Source organism: Amphiura filiformis, chromosome 9 (genome assembly GCF_039555335.1).
Source record: "Amphiura filiformis chromosome 9, Afil_fr2py, whole genome shotgun sequence".
In the NCBI taxonomy this organism is placed as follows: domain Eukaryota; kingdom Metazoa; phylum Echinodermata; class Ophiuroidea; order Amphilepidida; family Amphiuridae; genus Amphiura; species Amphiura filiformis.
This window is the reverse complement of record NC_092636.1, coordinates 24,834,078-24,851,643: the sequence shown is the minus strand read 5'-3', so window position 1 is coordinate 24,851,643 and position 17,566 is coordinate 24,834,078. Positions and strand designations below refer to the sequence as shown.

The window sequence follows — 17,566 nt, the reverse complement described above, 5'->3', positions numbered from 1 at the left end:
ACAACTTCGCACTAGGGGACGTCACCAAAGTTGTGTAGGACAACCTGATCAATCCCAAAAAGACCAGGGGCAGGGATTTTCCAACTTGTGACATCATCTGATCAGGTTGGGCTCTTGGCATTTCCCAAGAAAATGTTGGAGCTACAGGTAACAACATCAGCTGATGATGAGGAAGTTTCTCAAAAGCTCTCCTGCTAAGCTAAATTAACAAGTAGTGTTGCAGTCTAATTTTGAATTGCTCTCACCTTATATGTAGATTTTAGAAAGTATGGGGAGTCAAAAATTAGCTTAAATTAAGCTCACAAAAGTATTCCTTAATATGCTGCGCAATCAGGGTCAATTTGTTGTGTGAAATTGAAGTATTTTTTCTCTGGCATTGATATGTGTATTTAAATGATATAATGTGCCTTAAAAGCTTGTACAATATTAGAATACTTAAGTTTTTTATGTTTTTTTTGTAATTTTTGAGAACAAGTACAAAATATGGTTCAAGCATGTATCAGTTATGTAATCACCCTGTCCCTATTCATTTCTGATTATTCCTTTTAATTTATCATCATTTTGTGTGCAAAGATTGGTGAATAAATATGTTTAAATGCATGCTTGAACCATTTTTTGTACTTGTTCTCAAAATTACAAAAATGACTTGGGCAATTATCGTAGCAGGGTGACCATATGTAGTTGTTTACTGCATATCAAATGCTTGGAGCGCAAACCTGTTAACTGCTTAGAGCACATAAAGGTTAACTACCTTCATTTAACCTTTTTGCGCTGCAAGCAGCTTTAGGAATTAATAGTTTTGTGCTACCAGCAGTCAATATTTTTTAACAAAGCCAAAAACTTGCGGAGCCAAATATATTAAAACCTGTTATTTTTTTAGCTTTATTTTTAATAAAATAACACCAAGTTGTATTTTTGAAATATTTTACATGGTGAAATATGGGGACAGACAAAATGACTGCTCAGTGCCAGAAGTGGGTAAGTGCAATAGCTGCCCTGTGAACATTTGGCAATTTACACACAGTATATTGTACTCATCTACACATGGCAGCTATTGTACTTCCGCACTTCAGGCACTGAGCAGCCGAAAGTGCAGCCCTTATTTAGGGATTGGTCACATTTAAATGCACTGTATGGTAGTTCCCCTAAGGAGCCAAATCATATTTATGTTTTTTTAAGTAGTGTAACATTAATGTACATATTATTCATCTTAATAATAGCTTTAAATTTAATTAATGTAAAACTGATGAAATTGTCAAGAGATGTAGGTCCGATTGCTGGAAACTTGACTAGTATTAGTAGTCAGTCTTCCTAAGCCAGTGGGGTAGCCCTACCAATATGGATCGATCTTATTGATTTATCTTTCTAGGCGATGTATGATGTGAAATTGTAAGCACTGGTATTGAGCTTAAGCCTAACGATTTAGGAAGCCTGACCAATAGCCATGGTTCGAGAAACTGGCTTCAAAGTTTTTAGTTTGCTGAAATGATGTGGTTTTCACATGCGTGACCATCAGTGGCGGCGCTACAGGGGGGGGGGGGGCAAAATCCTCAAAATTACGTAAATTTCCAAATTTTGCACAAAATGTGTTGATTTTGCCCCAAAAAAAAATTCCTGGTGCTGCCATTGGTAGCCATTCTCTTTTTCTTTTTTGTGGTGTTTCTTTTGCTTTGTCTTCCCCACCCAAACATGAAAAAAGAAAGCCTTCATACCTCTTCAAAGATCTCTTGACCGAATATTGACCAAGTTCTTGCTAATTACCCAGCAAACACAAAATGTTTACAGAAAACGCTTAAATGTTATGTTATATAAGGGTATAAAATGTTTTAACATTCAAAAACATTTTTGAAACTTGCTGCAAAACATTCTTACATATTTTTCAATACTTTAAAAAAATATGTTGCAAATTTTGACAAAAGTATTTTACAATTACATTTGATCAAATTTTTTTAAAATATTGTTATAGTGGGTTTTTTTCATACAAAATATTATAAAACGTTTTCATCACCTGTATGTTACCCAACATTTAAATGGTATGAAAACGTTTTAACCAAAACATGTTTACAATGTTGTTGTTTTTAAATTGTGTTAGCTGGGAAAGACATTGTTGAAACCAAATCAAATCTTTTCTGAGTCTTTATAGCTTATTTTGTACTGCTTCTGAACAATTCAAAAATGAAACCTGTGCCTTAAAGGGGGGTAACCCTGTCAGTTTAGGATATGGATTGTCTTCAAACTTACATACAATTTCAAATATTGTCCCCTTTATGCATCTATGGGAGAAAACGAGAACATTTTCAGCGTAAAAGTGAATAATTAGCACAATTAGTAAGCCAATACGCTGGTACGCATGAATTGCATTGTGGTCCGCATCCAGAAACAACACTCCCGTCGAAAGTGCTTCGCCATACCACACTACGCTCATCATTCTTGTGACAAAATATCTCATTCTTTTTATTTTAATTTGACCCAGATACATTTCCTTTCAATTTTGTATATTATCATCATGTACATTTTACACTTATCTTTTATTTTAGGATTGGTTTTAATGAAAAAATGGGGTTTTTTTATAATATTTTTAATTAATTAATTAATTTTATAGTGGGGGACATTTTTTCTCATATTTTTTTCATATTCCTCGATCATACTTAACAAGATAAGGTCTTGTTTTGTATTTATTTCATCCCTTATGTATTTCTTTATTTTTGTTTTAAGCGCTTATCATTATAGCGCCTCATTATTTCCGACCTATTTCCGTTCGTGCGAATTGGCATGGGAGTAAAACGGCTCTTATTCACGGAATCATTTTTTCCTACCCAGAATGTCGAAGGTGGCTACCAGTATAGCCTGTTTGTTTCTTGATTTCTCCGAAAATACATCAAATTGGATCGTCAAATTTCAGGATGGTAATGAGAAAAATATAATCTATTAAGGGATCTAAAATGAGCGTTTATTGCGTTTCGACAGTATTTTTTGTGGGACATGAGAGCACCTCAGACCTATCAAATTGCATTCTGAATACAAAGCATGTCTTTCTGATATCAAATAATTTTCATTTTATAAAATTACAATATAATACAAATTTTATGACAAATTATAAAAATTTGATATTTTTCAAATTTTTGATATATAACAGTCCTCGAAGTTAATTATATAAATCTAATGATATATTCTTAAAGTGTATGTAGCAGGAAGGAAAAGCCGACGGTCAATTGAAAATTTTGACCTTTCATATTGAAGATATGGATTTTTTCCCAAAAGACCTAATTTTTTTTTGGTGTTTTGGGGAAAAAATCCATATCTTCAATACTGAAAAGGTCAAAATTTTCAGTTGATCGTCGGCTTTTCATCCCAACTACATACACTTTAAGTATAAATCATCAGATTTATAAAGTTTACTTCAAGTACTGTTAAATATCAAAAATATCAATTTTAATGATTTGCCATAAAATGTGTATTAAATTGCGAATTTCAAAAATCAAAATTATTTGATATCAGAATGACATTCTTCGTATTCAGAATGCAATTCGATATGTCTGATGTGCTCTAATGTCCCAAAATAAATACTGTCCAAACGCTCATACCCCAGCCCTTAAATGATACCAAAAACTCATCAACAATGAGAAAAATCGGGGGGATGATGCTGTCGATCGGGTCACGGACCTTTAATAACAGGAGAATCAATTAAGCTTTGCTACTTACTAATTAGGTCACTTGAAGTAAAATCATGTCAAAGACAATCCAAAGATGAAATAAATGTGTATTATTCATCAATATGCCAGAAAATAATCAATTCGGACAATTCCCGCTATTCGCAATAAGGGCGCCGCCAGCGGTTTGCGATGTAATCGTGATGTATCTTGGGAAAAGGTCGACATCAAGTCCGCATAATCTGAATATTACCATGCTATTACATAGGAACACGTGACAATATTTTTTAGTTTGTCAAAATAAAGGTGTTACACGCGAATCGATACTCAATAATACTTAATAATGTGATTTGAAATGTGCACAATTAATTTTTTCTATCGATTTGCGTGTAATACCGTTATATTGACAAACTAAAAATATTGTCACGTGTTCCAATGTAATAGCATGGTAATATTCGTATTGCGCGGACTTGGATGTCGACCTTTTCCCATGATACATGACGATTTTCCCATGATCATCACGATTACATCGCAAACCGCTGGCGGCGCCCTTATTGCGAATAGCGAGAATTGAATTTTGCTTATGAAGAGCAAATGTACAGATGATTGCTGTTGAAGTAAAATGTGAAATAAGTTTGATAAATTAATTTGTCACAGGTAAAAATAATTGTGTGTAAACTGAGAATAATTATCATATAAGTGAAGCTTTTTTGCTGTCAGCTATATGCTGACACCCCCACCCCGTGCCCCTATGACGCTACACCACTGAGCATAGGTAATGATGTACTTAACATTTGTCACAAAAATTACATAATGTGCATATACCTTTCAGGGGTTTAAACAGAATTTGAATTTTGAGGTTACTTTCTCATACTACTAGCCATCTGATATAATGCTATCTACTGAAGATAACCTAATTTGCTATAGATATTATTTGTGACACGGTCTGGTCCGTGGAGGCCAAAATTGCAAATTTGAAATTGAAATAAAGGCGATTGACAATCATTGTATTTTGTATGTAGGGTAATATTTTGTTATTCCAGATATTGCCCATTCCCTACACACCAAATATGATTTATAAGTCCGTTTTAGGGTGGATTAAGCAAATATTTGGATTAATACAAATACACCCAAAGGTCTATTCTGTGTTTTTTTGTACAAAGGTAGGTAACATGAGTAACCAAGAATATTTCCTGGATATAATAGTAATACTCTGCGTGCTAGCCATATGCTTCAACACAAAAAGTCCCAAGTTTTAAGATATTTTCTCAAAATATCATGAGCTATCTTAAGAACACTGAATCAATACTGGACTTGTTTGCACACATTTTAATGCATTTTCCATGCCGATGCCAAATATGGTCATGAAAATTTACAATTTCGAAATGTTAAAAAAAAATATTGAAACTTGTCGTCTGCAAGCGATACCTGCGTGTTAGTACTTTGTGACTTGCTTCATGTATATAAGAGACTCATTGTTGGTTGCTCACGTTTATTTATCTTTTAAAGGATTTTTTAGTGGTTTTGTTTGCTTTATGACATTTTCATATTGTGAATACCCCAATATTGAGGCTTGGGTAATTTCCGGAATGACCCACTACAAATACAACTTAGTGCCTTTAAGATTCTGTGACCGTCTTCCTATTTAAGTGATCAGATTGCAGCGTTTAAACAGTATTATTTGTGGGACCTGAGAGCACATCAGACACATCAAATTGCATTTTGAAACGATTAATATCCAGATGATATAAAATAATTTAGATTTTTTACAAATTAATGATACAAATTGTATGGCAAATTATTAAAAATTGATATTCTTGATATTTAACAGTCCTTGAAGTAAACTTTATAAATATAATGATATCAGAAGGAATGCAATTTGGTGTGTCTGAAGTGCTCCTATATCCCACAAAAAATATTGTGCCAACGTCGCTATTCGTTCCCTTAAGTAAAGTATATTTTAGGATATAAATTTTGTTTTACCTGATATGCCTACAATACTATTATTAACCAATAAAAGTATTCAACCTTGACCTAAATTTTATCGTTTCTGTTTTTCTCTTTTAATGTCTGTAATTGCTTGTTTGTATTTATTTATTGTCTTGTTATTATAACATTTTGTGTTGGTTGACTGTTCTTTCTTATTAATCACATTCAAGTTACCTCTTCTAGCAAACAATCGTTCATTTATGCACACCGCCATGACTAGTACTATACTATTGACGCAAATCGGAGAGGAAATAGTTGGTCAAGTGGCGTAGTTCCACGGAAATAATATAATATTATTTTATTTCAAAGTATATAATTTGGGCCTATACAACAACGAGCTGAACATGATGTGGACTGAACTACCCATATTTTAATTTTTCAGCCAGGCATTTTGATATTTTTCCAGAGAAGCCTGTTGTAAAATCTGGGAAAATACCATTGATGATTTTTCCTGACATGACTCTGATACCCTCTTTTTGAGCGTCATTGTTATCAACACACTGATCTGAAAATACAAAGAAATAACAATTTTGACAAATTTTCACGCCGCCGTGCCCCTTTAAAGCCATGCCTTGGGAATGTTACGATCGATTTCAAAATAAAACGGGATCATGTTCAGCAGGAAAGTTTTTGGACTCAATTTAGTTTTCATCATAAACTTGACAAGATAGCTTGGGAATGTTCCCACTCATGGTACTCAATAATAATTCAAAAGTTAAATTGGACGCAGCGATCACGACTTCAGAATTGGCGGGAAAAGTTAAAGCAAGGCGTAGTTCACCTCATTTTTAACCACCATTCAACCCCGCATTCAACTCATATCAGATGTGTTGTGTGGATTGAGTGACTGAGTGTGTGCGTCAGGGTGAAGAATTATCCTCCGGGATTATCCTCACAATATTTTCATCTTTCTGCATGAAATGCTGCGTGTCAGCCTTCAAATCAACAAGAAAGATGATGTTCAGTCTTATTCAGATATTTTTGTAATCATACACACCAGCGCAAACACAAAGAATAAGACTTTTAAAAGGCCTTGTATAAATTGTCCTCGTGTTGTAGAACGTGCGTGCATTAAGCCCGTTGCATACTTTTTATTCGATGCACCGTCATTCGTTTTTCCATGGTTTTTCATCCTAACTTCTGAATAATGGAGATGTGAAATCAATCATACATTTCCACCAGATATTCAACATCAAATATAATTGCTTTTCCGTCGACAAACTTTCGTTGGAAGATTAAAAATGAATTGAACCCGGAGACTGAAGTAACGAAAGTTGAACGAATGTTTTAAGTCGAATATTTGAAGAATACATGACCCTTAAGACATTTAATTGACGCAAGTTACATAATCGAACAAAAAGTCGTAGATTTAATCGACTGTCAAAATAACTTTCATTGTTATAAATGCAACTCATGCTCATTGAACACTACTGCCGCGAGTGCCTATCACATTATTGTACATTTAGACTGAGGCTCGGACCATTAAAGTGTTGTATTTTTAGTACAGCAATAGGCCTATTCTTTAAAAATAACAGTTAAGGCGGCTGTTTCCCGTTTCCCGAAAGATGAAAGCGTTAATTCTTTCTTCGTTGTTGTTAGCCACATTTGTAATGTGTGCACAAGCTCAGCTATCCCAGCTACCACGGCGGATAGGTCAATTCGTTTACATAGGCCGAGGATCGTGCCCAAGTGTTAACGTTGCAGCCGATTTTGACAAGGTAAGAACATGGACGTTTACAAACTTCTTCCAGATTATTTTTAAAATGTTGAGTAAAACCTCCCAATATCAATAGAATTTCAGGTATAATATCACTCAATGCTCTTGAAATTCCTGTTAGGTCTCAGCACATGTTACTTGTTAGCAGTTTTTCATAACTTTTCATAATTTTTCAAATAAGTGACAAAAACTGTACTCGGTCGGTCTCTGGACAAACAGTAATCACGACTTTTATATTGGGCTAACTAAATCATTCAGATTCATATGTGGATTAATTACCTCGGATACTTCCAAACTGTTATAATTATTTCAGAAAAAGGAAGAAATACATCTACATGCAAAAGGTTCAAATTTGGAAACAACAGGTCCATTCCCTTGAGGAGATATGATAATAAATAAAAATTCCTTTAAAAAGGAACAGGGCGAACAAATGAGGAAGTGTCAAGATAAAGGTGTAGTTATTTTATTGTTTGAACTGTTTCTATAATTCGCATCGATCATAATGAGTATGTTTTTACGTACCTCAAATGACAAGGACTACGGTACTTAGCCTATGATCTTGCAATGAGACTGTACTCAGTGTATGGACAGTGTAGCCTATTTGTCTAATCATTTTGGCTATTTAATTCTGACCATTGTGATTAAAGCAGGCTTTCAGATTGGTGAGCTATTGTGTACCAAGTGATTAGACCGGGCACGTATAATAAAAATACACTGGATAATTCATGACAGCCTATTTACTGGCAAAAGGTGGGCCAAATAAATCTTAGTTGATTCTTGAACACAATTTAAGCAGGAACCTTGAGGCAAAATTTGAATACATATTATCCTGTAACGTTTACTTAGCCTAACAGTCAATGAACGTTCATTGTTAGCATAATAAGTAGCTTCTCCTATGTTTATGAAATAAAGTGTTTACAAACAAATAACATCTGTTATACATATATACATCTACTTGCTAATACACTGAAAGTCTAATAGAAATGAAGGATAAGGAACAATTACAGAACATGTATTGTTGATTAATGTAGCTATGGGTATACAATGTTTACAAAATAAGAGCGTTAATGTTTTGTACATGAAGTTAACGTCTTTGCTACATAGCTAGTTGTTAATACATCGAAAATGTGACTAGAGATTTACAATTTGATGACATTCAAAATAATTTAGCATTGAAGAATTTCAACAAATTACAGAACTTTCATTTGTTGACATACTAGCAATATTGTTAACAATGTTGAAAATCATGTTCATAAGCGTAACATCCTCTATACATCTATTTATTAATGTTCATAAACGTATAACAATTTGTTACATCTATGTCTTAATGGGGTTGGTACAATTGGTGACCCTACTTCTCATATACCCGACTTTTCATACCCCACTTGACCCGACTTTTTGCGTTACATTAAATCTGTTTAAATATTTCAATGAATACTAAATGAAGTGTAAATGTAGTCTATACCGATTTGACATGGCTAAATCAGTGTGATTAGTGAAAAATCATATTTTCAAAAATATTGTTTATAAACCTCGCTCTTCCTCGTTCGCTGCCATAATCTCCAAACCAGTCGTTTTTTAAAAGCTCTCGCATTAAGATGGTATTTGAGGCATTTTGGAAGTGCTCTATGCATGTTAAAAATAATATGAATATTATGGCTACACTCTTACAAAGACCTTATTATTTTTGAATAGAAACCTTTCACATGAGGAGCTATTCGGGTGGGGATATAACAGATTTCTCTGCAAAATGAACATATTTCTCTTCAAAATGAATCGGATATTCTCATCAAAATGACAAGAAAAGAATCAAATTTGATTAAAAAAATGAATAGGTTCTTGTCAATTATTAAAGTTTAAGCTAACATAATTTGCACTTGAATGAAATCATCCATTAGTTCATTCTGTTGAATGCCAATAGTGAGTCTCCCCCATATTTCTACTTTTCATGTTGCTCCGGTTATTCGTTAACGAAAGTATTTATACCTAAAAATAATTTCATGCTGACATCTACAAAATTTCTTTATCAGTTTAACAAGTTCACCCTCTGCATAAAATTCTTTTATTTTGAACATGTTGAATGCCAATAATGTACCTCCCCATGCATTGTATTTCTACTTTTTATGTCACTCTGGTTATTAAAACTAGTACTTTATTTTCCGTCTTTTAAGTTAAAGATGTGGCGATCATACTATTAACTCAAAATCAAAATGAAAATAAAATCTTCTGAAAGTAATAAAATATCTATATTATAAAGAGTATACTATTAATGAAAAATTTAGGCCTAAAACGAATTAGACATATAACAAATCAAACTCAAATAATTTATTTTCAAATTACATACCTTAAAATCTTCTGAAAGACAAACGGTTTTGTCTCAGCCATTTATTAATTTCTAGAATATGCCGCAAATACCACCTTAATATCTATGCATGACGACATCATAACTTTTTTTATTGTCATTGCAGGCAGTAGGCCTATTTAATTATTTTACTGCTAGCAACATTTGGCATTTATTGAACATTGACTTCAACGTATACAACTGTATACCACCATACCAGGTTCAACCAAGTTAGCAGATAAAGGGCAACCAGTTATTGACTTTTCTCCTGGTAATTGGTCAATAAGCAAACACTCATGGTCTGAGCAAATAAGTCCGGGCGATTTGTATTGCACAGGGCTCAGTGCTAAAGTAAATATATTTTCTCTTTATCGCCTGCCTAAGTTTCCCCATTTAAGGGATGGGGTATGAACGTTTGGACAGTATTTATTGTGGGACATTAGAGCACATCAGACATGTTGAATTGCATTCTGAATACGAAGAATGTCCTTTTGATATAAAATAATTTTGATTTTTTGAAATTCGCAAATGATGATTTTTACTTAAAGTGTATGTAGATGGGATGAAAAAGCCGACGATCAATTGAAAATTTTGACCTTTCGTATTGAAGATATGGATCTTTTTCTTAAAAAAAAAAAAAATTAGGTCATTTTGGGAAAAAAATCCATATTTTCAATATGAAAGGTCAAAATGTTTCAATTGATCGGCTTTTCCTCCCAGCTACATACACTTTAAGAATATGTCATTAGATTTATAAAATTTACTTCGAGGACTGTATATATCAAAAATATGAAAAATATCAAATTTTAATAATTTGTCATAAAATTTGTAGGCCTATTACATCGTGATTTTCAAAAATGAAAATTATTTGATATCAGAAAGACATTCTTCGTATTAGGAATGCAATTCCATATGTCTGATGTGCTCTCATGTCCCACAAAAAATACTATCGAAACGCCCATTCCAGATCCCTTAAGTACTCTTTTTAATTTACTCAAGGTTGTGTTTGTATAAATGATTCAGTTATATAAACACAGCCTCGTGAAAACGTCATGTTGACATAAATTAATTGACTGTGTGGTATCATTAACAGATTCTATACGCTATAGCAGTACAACAAGCACATACAGGCAAGTATTTTGCCAGTATCAATAAAACTATAATGAGGCTATTAATGTAGCCCAACTGTACGTACAATCTGGCAATACCGCTAAATCTTAAAGAAATGAAAAATATCTGTTGCAATTTTCGGATTTGCATAAAAGTAATTCTAGTTCATCCAAGTTGTAAAACAATTATTTCTTTTAATACAAACACATTCCTTGGTAAGACAACTTTATAGCACTGTTTGAATATCAACATGAAGTAGAAATGACAAATTTAAATGTACACTATCGCCTCTGTAGTTTCCTGATTACATAGACAGCACGATTATTTTATTTTTTATTCTGCAACGCTGTGAGGAAATAAGTATGCCAAAACCCATCGCAATAAGGACGAAAAGAGCCATCAAAGATCCATTTAGGGAGTGGGTAGGCCTAAAGTTACTACTTTATGCATTGAAGTCAAATTCTTCCCAAAACAGGTATAGGCCAACATTGCCGAAAAGCCTAACGTCTGGATGCCATTAATTACTGTTAAAATGTTGCCTACCCAGTAAATTGTTTCCCCTAATTAGAGAACAAAAATAAATTAAATTGCCCACCCAATAAATTATCCTTATTTACCTTCCTGAAAAAAAGCCGAGACTGGTTTTATAAAGTCGTGTTCACACGGTCGGATATAAGTGACTTATTACCGGTAATAGTGACTTATTATCGGTAATAAGTGACTTATGTCCGACCATATGAACACGACTTAAGATGAATATAAATATCATAGAAGTCTATCAACAACTAGTGTGTGGTCAGTGATCTATGCAGACTAACGTCCGCCGTTATTTTTTACTTTTCAGGATCGTTACTTGGGGCTGTGGTACGAAATTGCTCGTTTTCCTGTTATCTACGAATACAAATCTAATTGCGTTACTGCCGAATATTCCGAACTCGAGAACCGTCCTGAGACTATCAAAGTCACAAACACTGGTATAAAAGAGAATGGTGAATTAAGCGTGGCCGTAGGACGAGCTAAGACTCCAGATGCAGATGAACCAAGCAAACTGACCGTCAGTTTTGGTCCTGAGATTCTTGCCGCTCTTCCGGGTTTCCTTTCTCGTATTGGGTTTTCTCTACCGGAAGGTGAGTGCTTTCTTATCGTAATAAATCCAGCTTTGAATTTATACTCACATCGCTGAGCGACGAGCGATTGATATGTGACTAATGAGGCAGCACTACGCATTTTGCAACGCAACAAAATCGTTCTCCATCATTGGCTAGAAACCAATATTGTTCGTCGCTCCGCGATGGAGTATAAATTCAGCTTTAGAGCAAAGAAACATACCAAAGAACAACAACAAAAAAAAAAAAATACAATAAATAATCTTCTGACATAAAAAAAATTATACTAATATTAATCTTCAGCTTCTCGGCTATCAAATCAAATGATTCAAATTTTAAAACCTCACAGGCCGCATGACGGTCATGAAGACGAATCACCCAAACACAAGTTTGCATTACAATATTTTTTTTGGATAGAAGCATATATTTCTGTCCCAATGGCCCTGGATTATGTTCTTGGGGGTGGTAGGACAAATGAAGGAAACTTTTTTTTTTCATGTTCTTGGGGTTTAGTTGATCTAATATTGATATTCTGTTTTAAAATATCAACAGATGATGGGAACTACTGGATTCTGGACACCGACTATGACAACTACGCCCTAGTCCATTCCTGTAACCAGAGGAGAGGATTTCACACTATGGCAAACTGGATCTTATCCCGTACACCAGTCCTTGACGAGGCTGTCAAAGACGCCGCGTTAGACGTATTCAGTGGTTATGGTATACCAATTGAAAAGTTTCTTTTTACTGAACAAAGTGATTGTTGGCGTGATGAAGTACCTGAATAAAGAATAAAAATGCCCTCCCGATGTAAAAAAAATAAATTACAAAACCTGCATGTTCGTCCGTTTTACTCTTGACAGACAGATGGTTTTGATTCAGTTTCCTCACAAAATCAAAATATAGTATGCAGCATAGGCTTTTCGGAACCGGGTGGTTAGCAAGGGGTTCAACCCTCCCCGCAATAGTTTGGATGCGGGTGCTCAGTCGAATACCCTTCAGCCCCCCCCCCCTCCATCATTCCACGTGAAGTTAAAAAAAACCTGATTGGATACCGAAAAATGCCTTCTTGACATATTTTTGCGAAATTTTCTGACCAACACAAACAGGTCATCAACCAATTTTGTTTTTGCTAGCCCCACCCCCCACCCCAAATCTTCCGAATCCAATGCAGCATACTTATTACATATATAGGGGATAATTATGGCGTTTTGAATTTATGAGGCAGATAGCTTGAAACGGTCTGCTACCAGAATAAAAGGCAGTAACCGACAGTACCGTAAACATTCGTTAATAAGCATAATGTGCATGTAGTTGCTCGGACATGAACGAATTTTAACACCATTTTAAATAATATAACATTATTTTAAACATCTAACACAATAATGTTGCTATCTACTGAAGATAGCCCTCTATACGTTGAAACCAGGCCCGTACGCAGGATTTCATTTGGGGGTGCTTATTTTGAAAAAGTGGACTTTTTCCAAGGGGGTGGGGCAATTTTGTTAAAAGTGGACAAAATGTGGACACTTTTTGTCCAAAAAAGCGTAAAAAACCTCGCAAATTCTGAAATTTTGGGACCTTTTTGTCGCACCTCGTACCCCCCCCCCTTGAAATATTGCCATTTACTTGAAATAATAATGTCAAAATGCTGCTATCTACTGAAGATAGCTCCACGTTAAATTAAAACTGTGCAAGCTGCTATATTACTGCGGATAAAATGTGGAAAAAGGTCAAATATTACCATAAATATCTTATGATATTATTACCATGTTGTGATTTTTAACGATATTTTTTAAGTTGAACATGATTTAACAGTATTTTTAATGGTTTATTTTTATACTAATGTACAGTATCATTTTTTTTAAGTAATAAGGTTGTTTTTTTAAATAATAAGATAGCATTATACACTGGTCGGCTAAGTAACACCCTCCTACGATAATTGTGCGGTATGATACTTTTCTAACAATTTTTTGTCACCAAATGAAGTTTTAATACCTTTAAAAGATCTTTATGTCACCAGTATTTTAACCTTAAAAACATGACAGTTCTGAAACTTATCGCATTATATGTTTTATTCATTCTTTAAAATGTTATGAAAGAAAATGTTTTTTACATCCGAGGATCGAACATGTTTTATATAGTAACAACATATTTCTGAATATCATTCAATTCTATTTACATGTATTTCACCCTTTTTAGATTAGGCGAAATTTAAAATTAATTCGTTTCGCGTCCACCTCCCTCCTCACTTTCTGGGACCAGTCCATATTTGTTATTGTTCAATTTTCATATTAAATTTTACGTTTTTAATTCTTGAGTAAAATGTTAATGCTGATAAACAAGTTTAAGGGTCAGCATGAATCACTTGCAAGTGTTTTTGTGAAACTCTTAAGGGGTCTAACCGTCATAATCGCGGCTTCGTCGTTTTCCTGACAGATGCTGAAAACTGCTAACAATGTCAATTTTATGTGAAAACTGCTGCATTTGGTCAATTCAGCAAAAACAAAAAACACTTCCACCTTCTCACATTTCCAAAAAGGTTGGGTCGTGAAACGAATTTGTAATTTTATGTGGCCTTAACAACAGTTTTGCAGGGTTAAGTGCAAAATTAACAATGACGACATTACGAAGCATTTTGAAACTAATTAATAGTATGTAATTTACGATGATCAAGTTTTGAAATAAACAATTCAAACTTTGTGTATCACAATATTGAGGCTATCCTAGTTTATTCTTTGAATATTTTAGTACATAATCTGGTACCGTGAATAGAACTATACTGCGCCCAAAAGTAAGTGAACACTTAAAACAAAAGCCATATCTTAAAGACACTAAATCTAAATTGCAAAATGAAGTAGTCGATAGATGGAGAATTTTGTACCACAAAGTTTGATACCTTATTCGGCACGATGCGATTTTATTCCACTGAACTATTTGCCATCGAAGTGGTTATATAACTCCCTGGTCACTGGATCACGCGCCTTTTGGAATTGGTATGCCATAGACTTTGTGTTGCGATCATTTCGATCGTGGTGCAGAACTCAAAAGCGTGATCCACTTGACACGGTGATAATCGGATTAGACGTAAAACTTCGCTGGCGGGTACTGATTTGATAATAAATTGCCGAGTTTTAAATATTACCTCCTTCAGTACAATTTCTGCTGCCCTTTGTTACGGGTTCAATCCCCTGTGATCAATATCTGCTTGCTTCGAGGGAAAAGTCAATGCAAATTTGTGTCACTTTTGAAAAGCTCTTTTATTCAAATTGCTATAAGTTAGGAAAATACAGACGTTTCGTGCCGAATGAGGTATCAAAATACGCAGAAGAAAACGTATCTATTGACTACTTTATTTTGTAATTTGGGTTTAGTGTCTTTAAGAACTGGCTTATGTTTGAAGTGTTCGGATACCTTTTGGGCGCAGTATATTAGCTAATAAGATTAATATTGAAAGCAAACCGCATGGAATAATTGTGAGTTTGAACACGCATTATGGGGCCTATATACTCGGCAAATACAAAACATTATTCGTAAAAGATTAGAAAAGGTTGCCAGAAAATGTTTAAATGTCGGTTATATAGGGAATAAACGTTTTCATAAACATTCAAACACATTTTTGAAAACTGACTGCAAAATATTCTAAGATAACGTTATTTAAGTGTTGACAAAATATTTGACAAAAAGCACATATCGTCAATATTTTCTTGTTGTAGTATGTTTTCATACAAAATGTTTCCTGCCCTTTTAATGTTACTATCCATATTATATTTATATTTATATAAATATAAACCGTTAAAACATTTTAAATACGTTTTGTGTTTGCTGGGCATGTAGGTATGTCTATACAAAAACACATGCAGCTCGCGCTGGTTAAAAAGTGGTGGCGAAAATATAGGCGTACTGTGTATGGGCCGATTGGGCCGATTTTTATATACTTCGGACCAACAGTTCGTGATGTTGTATCGAGTTCCCACTGGCCCGTCATAGAGTCTGATATGCTATCTGCGCATGCTGAAGGTCACATTACATCTTTATATGTTATGGCCACACTACTATTATATTCTCTGTGAATGCTACTACTGAAGATAAAACCATATCTTTTCAGCAATTATGCTATCTACTGAAGATAACAATTACACACTATATGTTGCCAATAGAAGAAAGCACGGATTTTTGACCATTATAACGACTGCGCCATAACTAGGGAAAGCCTACGAATAATTATAGATAATTCCTTTTGTCATTTTTGTTTCGCGTTAGGGTTAGTCCTCAAAAAGCATTGAGAAAATGTGTAATTTATGCATATTTTGGCCAGTTGAATTTCAGTCAATGTTCAGTTTTCACCTTTTCGCCAGCCCATCGGGCTGGTACCTATTTCTGGGATGGGGTCAGTTTGCTCAAGAGATTATTTTTTATTGGTATTGGAATGACTTTTGTTTAAAACTTTTTGTGGTTGAATTTTTAAAAAATATTTTAATTCGATTTGTAAGGAAAAGTAAGTATGTTTTGCCGTTTCAACGAACGAAAACGAGTGAGTATTACCAAAGTTATGTTTGAACTAATTATGACTTTAAAAGTTCTAGGTATAGGCCTAAATGTAACAATAATAGTTAATATATAGCATCATATGGTCAGCAGAAGAAAATCTGACATCACCTATGATGTCATATCAGTGTCCTTGACCGGGGTCCTTACTCCTTGACCACTGAACAGCGTGATATCATGTTGATAACAGATCTATAGAATCAAAATCTTCATCATATCCCCGGATCATATCACAGATTCTCAACAATCTGTGATCATATGGACCATATTGATGTGAAAGTAGTTATCTATCATATCCTGTGTCGTTTTATGGATAAAATTACTCAAAATGTTATTGATGAAATGGTTGCTATCATAAACATCAGTTTTGTCTTTTCAACGGGAAAAATTCGATGCAAAATAAAGTTTTTAGGGCCTAGCTATAATATGGGCATAATTTATGCATGTAGGCCTATAGTATTGAACAATGTACCCCATTTGACATGCACTTATAGATAAATAAATTGTCTTACTTTATTAATTTAATAACTTCTTTATTATAAATAAAATGACATGTAACTATTTGATTCATAAAATTACATTCAACAAAATGATTGAAGAGAAAACACACAAGGCACTATAGGCAGACTGTTATAGAATGGAGTATGTAAGATGCCATGTCCATAGCTTCGCAGGAGTTTCCGACTAGCAATCAACATGATCAGCACATTCAGAAAAACACAGTTTAAGAGTGAAGATTGTAGTGAGTAACCAGTCCTTTATAAATGTGCTGGCCACTATCTATTATAATATAGTAGGCTTAAACTATACATTGCGAATTAATTAAGTTATTTTAAAATAAAATGTACATGTAAGTTAACTCAAACCGGCAGTGTATTTGTGAAGTGGTATATCGAAAGCAGTGAAATCGGACATTCCTAAGCGAAGATATTGAGTTCGTAAGTTCTGGTATTACAAAATTGGAAATTGAGATATCGTGGGTAAAAAGCTGAAAAGACAAAAAACAACAACAACAACAACAACAACAACAACAAAAAACAACAAAACAAAAAACAGACCAGAACAATTTGGAGTAATGAATTAAAAGAGTTGACATGAGATTAGG

At 34.0% G+C, this 17,566-nt stretch overlaps 1 protein-coding gene and 1 long non-coding RNA gene across 2 annotated transcripts; one reads left to right on the top strand and one right to left on the bottom strand.

Annotated features, from left to right (window-relative positions):
* Positions 1–2,075: 2,075 nt before the first annotated feature.
* Positions 2,076–3,781, bottom strand: LOC140160784 (uncharacterized). The gene is made up of 2 exons (XR_011860017.1): positions 3,664–3,781; positions 2,076–2,188 (listed from the first exon to the last, which is right to left on the bottom strand). It is a non-coding gene; the product is annotated as an uncharacterized lncRNA (long non-coding RNA).
* Positions 3,782–7,040: 3,259 nt separating this feature from the next.
* Positions 7,041–15,667, top strand: LOC140160783 (apolipoprotein D-like). The gene is made up of 3 exons (XM_072184084.1): positions 7,041–7,357; positions 11,652–11,934; positions 12,466–15,667. Exons 1-3 carry the CDS (start codon positions 7,205–7,207, stop codon positions 12,699–12,701), a joined length of 672 nt encoding a protein of 223 aa, XP_072040185.1. The 5' UTR covers positions 7,041–7,204; the 3' UTR covers positions 12,702–15,667.
* Positions 15,668–17,566: the final 1,899 nt, after the last annotated feature.